The following is a 13697-nucleotide window of genomic DNA, read 5'->3' on the forward strand; positions in this document are numbered from 1 at the left end:
AGGTTCTAGAAATACCTATGTGAATTATACATTTGTTTCAGATAACGATTTTGATTATCGATAACTAAATACGAAATTTTATGTAGCATACTTTTACATATTTCAAAGTATAAGTGCTATTTTGCTTTTTTAGGTCTTTAAATTCCGTAGTATTTAAAACATTTTTTCTTAATAATAACAAGTAATTATAGTATTATTAATTTTTATATTTGTAATTAATTCATATTAATTAACTAATTCTTCTTCTTTTGGTTTTAATTATATACTTATATGTATCACATAGCGATGCGATCGGAATTTTAATAATAAGAGCTTACATTTTTTTTATACATGATATGTTTTTTTTAATAATAAGTGAAAATTATTTTTTACGTGCTATTATTTTTTCATATATTTTTGTATTTTTAGTGTATATTTAAGCATTTATAATTACTTATTTTAGAGCTATAAGCTATAACTCTGCTTATAACTATAATTCCTACGTAGAATTTCTGTTTCTTGGGTTATGTTAACATTCAAAGACCAGGAAACAAATTATAATTATTTAAAAATGTAACACAACTAAACAATATATAAATGTAAAAGTTTTAAGCCATGATGTAACTATAAGTTTCGTTAATAATTGCAATTACGAAAGAAATCACAAGGGATAAATTTATATTTTTAAATTAAAATATTACAGCCAGTGATTAATTAATATTTTTATCGATTATTAATGAAAATTAACATATAATATATGAATAGTTTAAAATAATGAACTCTTTGAATTTATACAAAATCAGAATTACAGAATCAGAAAATGTATTATCACCCAAAGATATATACGTGCATAAATAATAAACATTATGTTATTGAATATTTTTATAAATATTACATAAGTCACCATATAAGAAAATACGAAATATATCTATGGTATCAACAATTTTATTTTTTATAATTTAATTAAAATATTTTGATTTTATTATTACTCCAATACAAGAATTTATCGTTAATAAAATATTATTTAGTCTGGCACCAAATTTTAGTTTCTAAAAAAATAAAATATTTATTATTTCTTGTTTTATATAAAAAAATAATAATAATTTAGTTCAATTTAAATTTTACGCTTTACATATGAAATTTATTTAACAATAATTTAAACTTCAACGAATTAGAAAATTTGTTGGTCGTATTTAAAACGAAATATTGTGAGATCAAATAAAAGAAAAATCAAAATTATTATTCATTAAAAGTATAATAAAAATACAGTTAATAGAATTAAATACTATTTATAATTAAAATTAAATATTTTAGTTTCAAAGAGGAACTCAAATATTGGTATATTTATCAATGGTACGTATAAATTTTGTGAGAAATGGACTTGGTTATTTAGATTTTTAAATATTTAAAATACTTTATAGTTAATTTATAGTAAAGCAAATTATAATATTGATACAACCATATGATTGGATCAATTAAAAGTTGGTACGTAGATAACAATAAAATAATTTACAACCATACTTATCGCTCCTTCTGAATTACATGAAAAATAGTTTGGATAGTCAATAATTAAAATATGTATCTAATATTTGTATTAATTTGATAAAATAATATTAATTGGAAAACTATTACAATTCACATTTTTATATATTAAAAAAACAATTTTTTTTAAGTATTTGGAAATAAGTTAATTCGATAAGGTTTGAAAAAGATTGTGATTTATTTTATTATTTCTTAGAATACAGTAAACACAAATTATCTTTAAGTGTTTAATTTTTCAAATAATAATTTCCACCATATTATCAAGTACTTCAATCGGTGATTGGATTATATAAATACTCCAAAAAGAATTACGAATTCATTAGCTACCGTTGTAACTGTCACAACGGACGCCAATTGATTCCGTATAAAATATTCAGATATACTATAACAACACTACAATGACTCGGCTTTGCATTTTGCTGTCCGTAATTTTGTTCAGCGTGTATCAAACAGAACAGGCATATTTTTTGGAGAAAGATTACATCGATCAGATCAATGCACAAGCAACGACTTGGAAGGTAATATAACGTTTAATCAATACTATACATTAGGGCCGTAGCAAGGGTCAGCGAGAGGTGCCTACGCTCCGGGCGCAATTTCTGGAAAAGCGCAAAAATGAAAATCTTGCATTTAATGTTAAAAATTACAACAGTCAATGTCGTATATTTTGTTTACCAAATCTTTAACATCTTTTATACTAATTAAAGCAATCATTGACAAATAAAATCTAATAAGCAAAATATTTTTAAATTAAAAATAAATAAGGACGCATTATGAAGTTTTGCCCCGGGTGCTATGTTTGGTTGCTACGGCACTGCTATACATACATTTTTAGTATGAAAAATTATAAATCAAAGTACACATTGTTCATTACAGTAATTTATTAATATGCAAATTATACTAAATACGGTATAGGTATTTTATTTATATTTCAACCACATGAATAAAAATTTGAAATTATCATACTTGTTAATAATTATTTTTTTATGTAATTTGAGAATCCAAAGTTTTATATTTTTAAAAACCAGAAACCTTATTTTCGAGAGAAATATTTTGTCGAGTGGCTGACATTTTTGAAATTTCTTTGTACATCAAAGTAAGAGTGTTATAATATTATCATTGTAGAATTTTAATTACATTTTTACAATACAAAAAATTAGTAACAAATCAAGTTAATTGGAAATATTAACTTAGAATAATGTACCGAATATAAATATATTAAATTGTTGGAAAAAAATAATTATTAATATTATATACCTACAGAAAAAGTGTTACATATTTTTTTTTAATAGGGTTATGCTTATAATATTATTAAAACTCGTAGTAAGTATAATCTAGAGCTTTATTGTTTTCAATAGATCATTAAGGATCTTTTAAGAGAATAAATTATTAGTTTCGATATGCATGAGCGAAAGAGGAAGAAAATTTTATAGGCACGGTCAGAGCCGGATTAAGGGGGGGGGGCTAAGCGGGCTATAGCCCAGGCCCCTCACAATAAAGGGACCCCGAAAAAGATATTATGGGTTTGCAGCTTTTCTACAATTATATATTTACAATTAAAAATAAAATTAAGTGGTTTTAACAATACTTATTTAAAGATACATTCATATTAATCATTTGAAATAATTGTGACAACCATGATATTGAATGAGATAGGTACATAAAACACGCAATGTCCCAGTGGCGTAGCGTGTGTGTATGCTATATATGCACAGCATACACTTCATAAATTGAAAAAATAATTTTTTTTATATTAATAATGTAATATTTTTATAAAAAAAAATGTTTGATTGTATTAATTTAACATTTTGTATATTTCTTCATATATTTTTTTATATATTTCAAATTCATTAGGACTGATTAATTATCAACACTACGGCTGCATCGCGTTGTGGTCCGTTATATTTATATCTAATGGCTAGTACCTATCATGTAACATGTTCATTATGTACGCAGTATGCACGTTGGTGATTGCATACGGGTACAGACATTCAGCGATAGCTATTTATATTTCTTATCGATAATATTAATAACAAAACATAGAATGCTCGCGGTCGTGTTTTCGTCACTCATGTATGCAGGATCAGTATTGCATACGCTATCGCATAAAGCCGTCTATCGTGTATTCTGCCGGCTATATTGCTATAATTAACACTTATTATTTAAAGTTGTAAAGTGCGTATTATTAATTTTATATTATAAGTGTGACATATCGTTTTTAAATAAAAACTATTTAAACTAAATAAACAATAATGAATACAAATAATACAATATGTGAGTGGGCAATCGAAAAATTATTTTTAAAGCCTTTCAGTTCACTAAATTTTGATGAGAAAAAAAGTATTATTGAGTCAGGAAGACCCACACAAGAATTACCTAATTTAACAACAAAATCAAAAAATTATTTTCGAACATTTATATATGAGTATTACAGTACATATAAGTGGTTATCGGGTTGTAAAAAAACAAATAAACTATATTGTTGGCCATATGTTATTTTTTCTCGTGAAGAAAATTTTTGGACTAAATATGGTTTCAACGATCTTAATAACTTTCATCATTTAAAAAGTCGTCACGAAGCCTCTAAAAATCACATACAATGTTTGATAGATTTAACTAAATTTGGTAAAATAAGAATATATACTTGTTTGAGTGAAGCTTTCAGAAAAAATATCGAAAAACATAATGTTACAGTAAAAAACAAGAGATACATATTAAGTAGTATGATAGATTCAATGTGTTTTTAAGCTCAACAAGAATTGACATTTAGAGGCCACAACGAATCAGATTCATCTGTTAATAAGGGTAATTATGTTGAACTTATTTACTCAATGGCCCAGCGTGATGAGTTGTTAAAAACACATCTTGCAACGTCCACTATATTTACTGGTTTATCTGGGGAAATACAAAATGACTTGATTCAATCAATTTCAAACGTTCTTCTTAAACAAATTGAAAATGAAATACGTGATACTCCGTTTGTTGCAATCAGTATGGATAAGACAACCGATATTATTTCAAAGTCACAGTTATCAACAGTTTTGCGTTATGTTAATACCATTGATGGTAACGGAGTTGTCGAAAGATTTTTGGGATTTACTGATGTTAGTGAAGATCGATCAGTGAAAGCATTATCAGAGCATGTATTTAGTTTTATTTCAAAGTATGCATGTAAAGAAAAATTAATAGTCCAAACGTATGATGGGGCAGCTGTTATGTCCGGGAAACATAATGGTTTGCAATCGTTAGTGCGTTCGAAATATGAAAATGCTATTTTTGTACATTGCTATGCACATAAATTAAATCTTGTATTAAAACAGTCAGTTGAGCATATTAAAGATTGTAAAATATTTTTTTCAACCCTTTCTGGTTTATCGTCTTTTTTTTCAAAATCTACCAAACGAGTACATGCACTTGATAATGTAGTTAAAAAACGTTTTCCATCAGTAGCTCCAACAAGATGGAATTACAACAGTCGACTTATTGAAATGATGGTTGAACATAAACTAGATGTTATAAATCTAATGGAATCAATCATAGAAAATGCCCACAATTGGGATTCGGAAACATTGTCTTCTGCTAAAGGGTATGTGGCAATTCTTCAAAGTTTTGATTTCAATTTTTTCCTTAAATTATTTTCAATACTTTTACCACAAGTAACGATTATTTTTGAAATATTATAAAAAAAAGTTTTTGATATTTCTTATTGCTCAAAAAGATTGACGATTTTATTGTTTATTTAAATACTGTCAGGTCAAGTTTTGATGACATTTGGTCACAGTTAGAAATTATAAACAATGAAGTAGTACAGCCTCAAACTCACTGTTTAAAAAGGCAAAGATTTAATCAAGTTTCTGGAGATAAAAAAATTAATTACAGACGACTATTTTTTGAAATAATTGACGTTATAATTAATAAGGTAGAAGAAAGATTTTCAAATTTTAATCAATTACAATTTTTTGCATTATTAGACTTAAAAAAATTTAGTCTATATGCTAATGATTTTTCTATAAAATTATTCAATTCGTTGAAACAATTATACGGTAAATATTTTGATTTACCCAAACTGAGAAGTGAACTTTCGGTTGTCTACTCAACGGAAGAATTTCAAAAACCTAATGTTTAAGATCTTTTAATTTGTTTAAAAACCACCAATTTAGACGAAAACTTACCACAAGCAACAAAATTGATTTCATTGATATTAACTATTCCTGCTTCTAGTGCATTAGCAGAACGTTCATTCTCGGCCCTTAAAAGGATTAAGAATTCATTAAGAAATTCCCAAGAATAAAATCGTCTTTCATCATTATCAATGTTGTCAATAGAAAAAAAATTATTGGTAGAGTTGAAAAAATAATCTACGTTTCATAATGAAGTAATCAATAGTTTTTTTATTAAAAATAGAAGAATTGATTTAATATATAAGTAATTTTTTTGTTAATAAGTTAATTTTTTTTAAAAAGTGATTTATTTTTTGTTTATTAAATATAATATTGTGTTATGTACTAACGTAATATACATAAAAAAATACTCAAAACTTTGTATGTTTCAAGTTAAATTTTTAGGAAAAGTATTAGGGGGTGTGGGGGGGGCGTAGCCCCCACGATTTTATTAACTTACTATTTCAATGCATACACTAAGCTGAAACCCACGCTACGCCACTGTAATGTCCTATCTTTTTTCGTCTTATTTCATAGCTTCAGATAAGGGGTAATATCCTTTTCTTAATTTCTGAACTTGAAAAAAGATTAAATTCTTATAATCTTTTTTTTTCTTAGTTCAAATTTTTACTTAATTTTAAAAATGACAATGAAACAGACATTGATTCATTAAATAACTGTATTCACTTTTATTAAAACGATTTAAATTATAACTTGAAAAGAGAACTATCACATATTTATCAATATATAAAAGCAGTGTCTTTAGATATTGACAATTGTAGTGCAATACCAAAACTTCTTTGAAAAACAACTATATTATATTTTAAATAATCATTAGTTTGTATTTTTGTATTATTACCATATATTATAAATTTTAACACTTAATTAAATTGTATTTTTTAATAAATTAATTATATAATGTAAATTTACTCTCTGAAAATAGATATTTTTCGTATTTAACTAATAAATATCAATTGACGTATTATAATAAAAATTATTTTTTTTGTAAAATTCGGACCTCCAAAAATAAATTAGCCCAGACTCACTAATTGCATTAATCCGGCTTTGGACATGCCAACATTCTAATTGAAAAGCTTAATACGTACAAAATAATAATTACAATACATATAAAATATATTATATACAGTGTTGAACATTATTTAGATAAATAATTAATAATCTTTTATTTTATCAATATAACGAAGTTAGTTATCCGATGAATTATATTAAATGATCTAACCTAATTCATTTAGATAAATAAATAAGAGTATAATAATTCAAAAAATTCGGAAAATTGAACTTAAAAGTTAAAAACTAATAAAAATTTAAAATTAATACAAATTTTCTAAATATTATTAATTTATTAACTTTATAATTAGTTACTATTATTTTAAAAGTTGTATTACTTCAATATATGATATTTATTATTAATTTTTACTTGTTAATACTTATTATTCATTACTTATTTCCCATACATAAATGAATATAATATTAATATTTTTGGTTTATTTTTTATATTGAAGGTATCTATTAGATCAACGTTTAGTTAGTTATAATTTGTTTAGATTTTTTAAGTAAAAATTTATAAAAAAAAGCATAGAAAAATGAATAAAATAAAAAAAATATTATCTTTTTTTATCCAGATAAATAGTATTTTATCTTTGATGTTTTTCTAGATAAATTTTATTTACCTTTGCGCAACACTGGCTATATATTATATATATAATTGTAAAAAAAAAAAAAAAATTAAAATATATTATACTTTAAAGATGGTTGTGATATATTATACTTTAAAAATCCAAAAAATCCATCTATTTATTTAATAGTAGAATAATCTTATTAATATTAAGTATAATTGTTTAATTTTAGGCGGGCATTAACTTTGATCCCAAAACGACGAAAGAGGCAATCTTACAACTTTTAGGATCCAAAGGGGTAGAGTTAGCCAAAAAAACCAAATTGAGCGAATTTAAAACACACGACGATGCTTATAACGAATTAAACGATAGAATACCACCTAAGTTCGATGCTAGGAAAAAATGGAGAAATTGCCGAACAATTGGAAAGGTTCGCGATCAAGGAAAATGCGGATCATGCTGGGTACGTTTGTTTGCACGGCGATGACATTGTATTGACGCAACAAGTTGACTTTATCACATTGTTCTAGGCATTCGGTACAAGTTCAGCTTTTGCTGACCGTTTATGTATAGCCACTGATGGAGAGTTCAACGAATTGTTGTCACCAGAAGAACTAGCGTTTTGTTGCCATAGGTGTGGGTTTGGATGTCATGGAGGCTACCCGATAAAAGCTTGGGAATATTTTAAAAAAAATGGTTTGGTCACCGGAGGAGATTATCAATCGGATGAGGTAAGTACGTTCACATAATATATCATTGTATTCTAGGTATGTTAATATTTATATTGCATATTAATAAAGTATTATTTAAAAATCAATTTAATGCTTAAATGTAATAGGAAAAAATATATTTTTTTCTTTTTGTACTATAAGAATGATAGGTATACATTAATGTTTTTAATTTTTGCATTGTTGTTTCAATGAATAATTGTATACATCGGCAAATATGTTACATATATAGTAGTTACATGTGAAATAATTAGATATATCTATAAACTACAAGAAAAATATATTTTAAATTATGTAAAGAATAGTTTAGCATCTTAGTAGATATTTGTAGTGAAATGCAAATTATTTTAATAAAAAACATATTGTAAATACTTTAATGTATTTTCAGGGATGCCAACCATACAGAGTTGAACCTTGCCTTAAAGATGAGTATGGTAACAGTACATGCAGTGGTAAACCAATGGAAAAAAATCATAGATGTACAAGAATGTGTTATGGAAATCAAGATCTTGACTTCAAAGAAGATCACAGATTCAGTAAGGGATTATATACATAATAATAATATATTGTGCGGATTATAATGAAAATATGTCAATATTTTATTTATGAAAATATTTTTTTTTTTTTTACAAACATTTAATCTTTTTTTATGTCTATCGTTATATTAGAAATTTTTTTTTGCATTAATACATACCTATACTAATAAAAAAACAAAAAGTATAAAACTGCACAAAGCTCATATTTTTCTCATACAATAAAGTCAATATTTTTCATGAATTTCATTTCATATAAATATAATGGGCATTTGAATATATATTTGTAAAAAACAGCATTGTAATTTTCGCAGAATTTAACAATCAAAGAAAATAAAAGTGATCTATAAGTATATGAAAATATATAAATATTTAATGTTTAAATATTAAGGTTTAGAGGAAAAAATTGTATACTTTGTGTATGAATTTTCGGGTTCTGAACTAACGACATGATTACATCATACGATTTAATATTTTCACATTTAATTATCTCTAATGAATTATAATAATTATAGCTAGAGATGCTTATTATCTAACTTATGGAACCATACAAAAGGATGTTTTGGCCTACGGTCCCATTGAAGCGTCATTTGAAGTATACGACGATTTTCCTAGCTATAAATCAGGTAACGTAAACCGAGGAGTAAATTATGTGATTTTGTGTTTGTAGTTATTAACCAAGAGTAATTACTGATCTAACCAAGCAATATTGTTTAACATAATGTTTTTTGTGAATTCTTAGGTGTATACATCAAATCGGAAAATGCATCATACCTAGGAGGTCATGCTGTGAAATTGATTGGCTGGGGAGAGGAATACGGAGTCCCATATTGGTTATTGGTCAACTCATGGAACGAAGACTGGGGCGACAACGGGCTTTTTAAAATTCGTCGAGGCACAAATGAATGTGAAATCGATAATTCAACAACAGGAGGTGTTCCAGTAGTTTATTAATAATTAAATTTATAATATATATATATATGTTTTATAATTTTTAATTAAATAAAATCAGATATTATAAAAATGTTATTTACAAATACCATTTGTATGGTTCATTTTTCATATGTGTCAACATCGTTTCTAAAATATTAAAGAAGTATAATTATGAAATAGTATGTGTAATGTGTGTACTATTTTTTCTTTGAATTTTTCGTATTATTAGTATAACAAACGCGATAAAGAACATTCATTTAAGTACTTATTTGTTCCTTAGTTTTTTAAATTGAAATAAAGTATATTTATACACCTTAATTATAAAAATTTGATAGTAGATTAGACTATATGCCAGACATCTATTATATTGGATTTGATTCTGAATCTCATACATTTATCAAAATACTGTTTTTTTGATCACAAGAATTGTGAATTTTTTTTTTTAATTCTAGAACTTTCAGCATAAACTATTATAGTTCAACGATTATATATTAATAAAATAGTAGTCACATAATATATAGCAGAAAAAAAATAATTATGAATACAATATAAATAAAATAATAATTGGAGTGTTAGTTTGCACAAAACAATGGATAGCGTTTAGATAACAACATAAATAAATGATTTATGATAATTAAGTCCAATAATAGGTGAGATTAAGTAGTAATGATATATTAAAATACAATTAAAAGGAGAACCATTTTAGTACGACCTCTGTAAGGTGGGTGATTAACGGGCTAATTATTGAATTTAAATTATTTATGAAATTAGATAAAATGGACGAGATGGTTTCAGCCGGAGAAATATTAGAATTAACTGCTTCGGCATAGGATTTGGGATTTGTCCTCAATTTTGAAAAAGATTTATTTTTAACTCGTCTATCACAGAAGCCCAGGTCATCCAGAACTTCTGAGATATCCGTGATGACAATAGTATGGTAAAGATTTCTGATAATGACTCTATCAAGCCAAAGTGAAAGAGGGGTAAATGTGTGATAGCAAGCATCCGAGTTTGCCAGATGTTCGATGATAGCATTGAAGTTCTAATTTCCATTTGGATGAATAATGAAAAAAAAGAAAAGATTGGCTTACAAGAGAAACGGTTTACACTAGTGAGTCGTATAAGCGTATTTTTGAGAGCTGAAAAATTAACTATAGAAGTGTTTTTTAATGTAGATTGGTGGTGCCCGAGTGTTAGAATTTATTTTTCCCTCAAGTGGAATGAGTTGTTCACTGTCAATAACCGTAATGGTTGAAATTACAGTTGGTTCAATGTTGTCGTCTTCGGTCGCTAAAATAGCATGGCAATTTGTTGAGCAGAAACTTTTAGTTTTTTTTCCAAATGAGATGGAGTTATTGGTGAGTTTAAAGAAGACGACAATAAACGTTTGGTGGATTTTTATTTAGACGGTGAAAGGAAACTGAAATGAGATGCATTACGACTCTTATCATTGACAGGGTTCGACATAGCCACACGCTCGTTAAAACCGTGGAGCACACATTAATAGAATAACGATTACAAGTAGGTCTACGACATAGTGGAATCGAAATAACGGAACGTGTATAACGACAGGCGTGCAGATGTACAACGCTGAACTGAATTGTGAATAATTATTATTCAGTTCGCTTGTTTGTCATTTGCTTATATATGGTAAGCAAGTATTGACTTTGAAATATAACGTGAAATTATTTTTCTTATAAATGTGCTCTAGCGACTATTACCATTTTATAAGTATTTTAAATTATACTTTGATTTCATATTTACATGGTGCATATGATTTTTGTCGAATAGTTAATTAAAAAAAAAAAACTTTAAAACACTTTATTTATCTCGAAAATAAAAACACTTATCTAGACTGATTAGTCTTCCTCTGATATCGAAGTTTTTCTATCATTGTGTGAACTTTTGATAAAAATCGTATAACATCTTAGGTGGAAAAAAAGTGAATTCCAAATATTTAATTGATATTCAGCTAAGCCCATTATCTCAAAAGAATGAAGAAGTTATATTAAAAAACTATTTAAAAATTTAAAATTTTAAAAAAAAGTTGTAAAAAATCTAATGTTTTGGATTGCATTGGTACACGTTTAACAGACACAGATGTTTTTGTGTTCGAGGTATGAGCAATGCCATTGCGGCTCACGATCGGTTTAGAACTGCTATGAATACACCTACAAATAATATCCTTATGTTAATAGAATACTTTTGTTTTTTTTTAGCCGATCAATTTTAAGACAACTATGCAATTACGAAAACAAAACTAAATAAAATTTTCCAACTCAAGTATTATTAAAAATTAATTTGATTTCTCGGTATTTATTGTAATTATATTAATATTCTGAAATATGGAAACTAAACAAAACCATATTTTTTTTTATATTAAAAAATATTCACAATTAATTTTAATTGTAGCGGTCATTTGTTTATGTTTATTTTAATTAGGTACTTATTTCAAAGGTTTACCTTTGAAGCGGTTGCCCATTTTTTCCAAATAATTTAATTGATCAATTTCATTATTTGAATACTTTAGTCACACATTTTTCATGTACTCAATTGTTTGTGTCATTTCTTTCCGACGATAGTTATTAACATTCATTTTTATTAAATTCAGTTTAAGTTCAGTTTCTGATTGTTCATCAAAGTGAATAGTTCAAATGAACTACTCGTATTTGTTCACGAACATAACTCTATTTCACACAGTGTATTGTTAAATTTCGGTAACCCATATTTTATTATTATTATGGTCTTATTTTTGTTATTCTTATTGATAATACTACTAAGGCCGTGGAGAGAGAAATCAAGGGCCATAGGGAAAAATTAATCTAACCCTTTCTCACATGAGGTTTTAAACTTGCCAATGACATCCAGTGTTTTCTTATAATGTAATCGCAGTCATGGTTATTTCACAGACTAAACGAAAATAATTATTTATAGCCTATGGGATTTTCTTAAAAATGTTATTTGTCTAAGTTTTAGATCAATATTGTTCTGTTCAATTTAATGTAGACTCATTATAACTATACAGCATACGCTAGAATTATTTAGACGTAGTAAACTTGATCAGGTCTCTGGCCTCTGGACTACGGTTCCAGTTGCCCTCCCCCTTCTCCTCGGGACGGAATATTACATTGACAAAACTTAATATTTGTAAAAAAAAAAAGTATTAATTTAAAACAATTATCACATATTTAAAATTTCATTACCTATTTTACAAGTCATTGGGTACAAATAAAAAACAGTAAGACGGGTATGTTTTTGTTAAAATTTTAGACTAAATAAAGAATACTCGATAAATAGTTCTTAAATAAAAAAATATTTTTCTGTAGATCAATGATATTAATGAAGAAATAGTTGACGATTATGACCAAATTTTTTTTCATGATTTACCCTCCTCAACTTAAATCGATCAATATTCTTCTCATATTAAAAACACATATATAATTCGAAATCTAATAGTAAATATTCTTATGAAAACAAAAAACAAAATTTTAGAATACATTTAAAGAAAATTTACAAACAATATAAAAAAAAAAAAAAGATTTACCGAGCACTTTTAAAAATAATAATAAAAGATTTTTAACCTTTTAAAATAGTCAAAAACGAAGGATTCAAAAATGTTGTTCAACAGTTAAATATTTTATATAATTCCAAACCATCATAAATTATCTAAAGTTCACATGTCAACTTTATATAAAAAATGTTAAAATAAAACTATTGAATTGGTTAAGTCAGAAGCGGGTGCACATGGTTTGCGCACATTTTTACAACTCGTTCGCGCTCACACTTTTCTTCCCACTTGTATAAACTTAGGACTGTCAGTGAATATTTTAACTTCACTGGTGTGGTTAAAAATGTGTTTTTGGTATGCTATGCGTTAAAAAATATTCACAATTAATTTTAATTGTAGCAGTCATTTGTTAATGTTTATTTTAATTAGGTACTTATTTCATAGGTTTACCTTTGAAGCGGTTGTGTCCATTTTTTCCAAATAATTCAATTGATCAATTTCGTTATTTGAATACTTTGTCCACACATTTTAGGTGTGCTCAATTGTTTGTGTCATTTCTTTCCGACGATAATAATTAACATTCATTTTTGTTGAATTCAGTTTAAGTTCAGTTTCTGATTGAATATATATAACAACATAAATTACTTGGTACACGTGTGGATGAGAGTTATAGAATT

The 13697-nt window shown here is 26.2% G+C and overlaps 1 protein-coding gene across 1 annotated transcript; it reads left to right on the forward strand.

Moving 5' to 3' along the window:
* The first annotated feature begins 1832 nt into the window (after nt 1-1832).
* Nucleotides 1833-9694, forward strand: LOC112681893 (cathepsin B-like cysteine proteinase 4). Its single transcript, XM_025552230.1, has 6 exons — nt 1833-2039; nt 7551-7781; nt 7849-8049; nt 8435-8582; nt 9095-9205; nt 9322-9694. Exons 1-6 carry the CDS (start codon nt 1920-1922, stop codon nt 9531-9533), a joined length of 1023 nt encoding a protein of 340 aa, XP_025408015.1. The 5' UTR covers nt 1833-1919; the 3' UTR covers nt 9534-9694.
* The last annotated feature ends 4003 nt before the right edge of the window (nt 9695-13697 follow it).

Source organism: Sipha flava, unplaced genomic scaffold (genome assembly GCF_003268045.1).
Source record: "Sipha flava isolate LNK unplaced genomic scaffold, YSA_version1 198_pilon_pilon, whole genome shotgun sequence".
Classification (NCBI taxonomy): domain Eukaryota; kingdom Metazoa; phylum Arthropoda; class Insecta; order Hemiptera; family Aphididae; genus Sipha; species Sipha flava.

Coding starts and splice junctions, on each gene's coding strand:
- LOC112681893 (XM_025552230.1), top strand. CDS start 1,920: ATGACTCGGCTTTGCATTTTGCTGTCCGTAATTTTGTTCAGCGTGTAT. Junction 2,040..7,550: donor CACAAGCAACGACTTGGAAG/GTAATATAACGT, acceptor GTTTAATTTTAG/GCGGGCATTAACTTTGATCC. Junction 7,782..7,848: donor GAAAATGCGGATCATGCTGG/GTACGTTTGTTT, acceptor ACATTGTTCTAG/GCATTCGGTACAAGTTCAGC.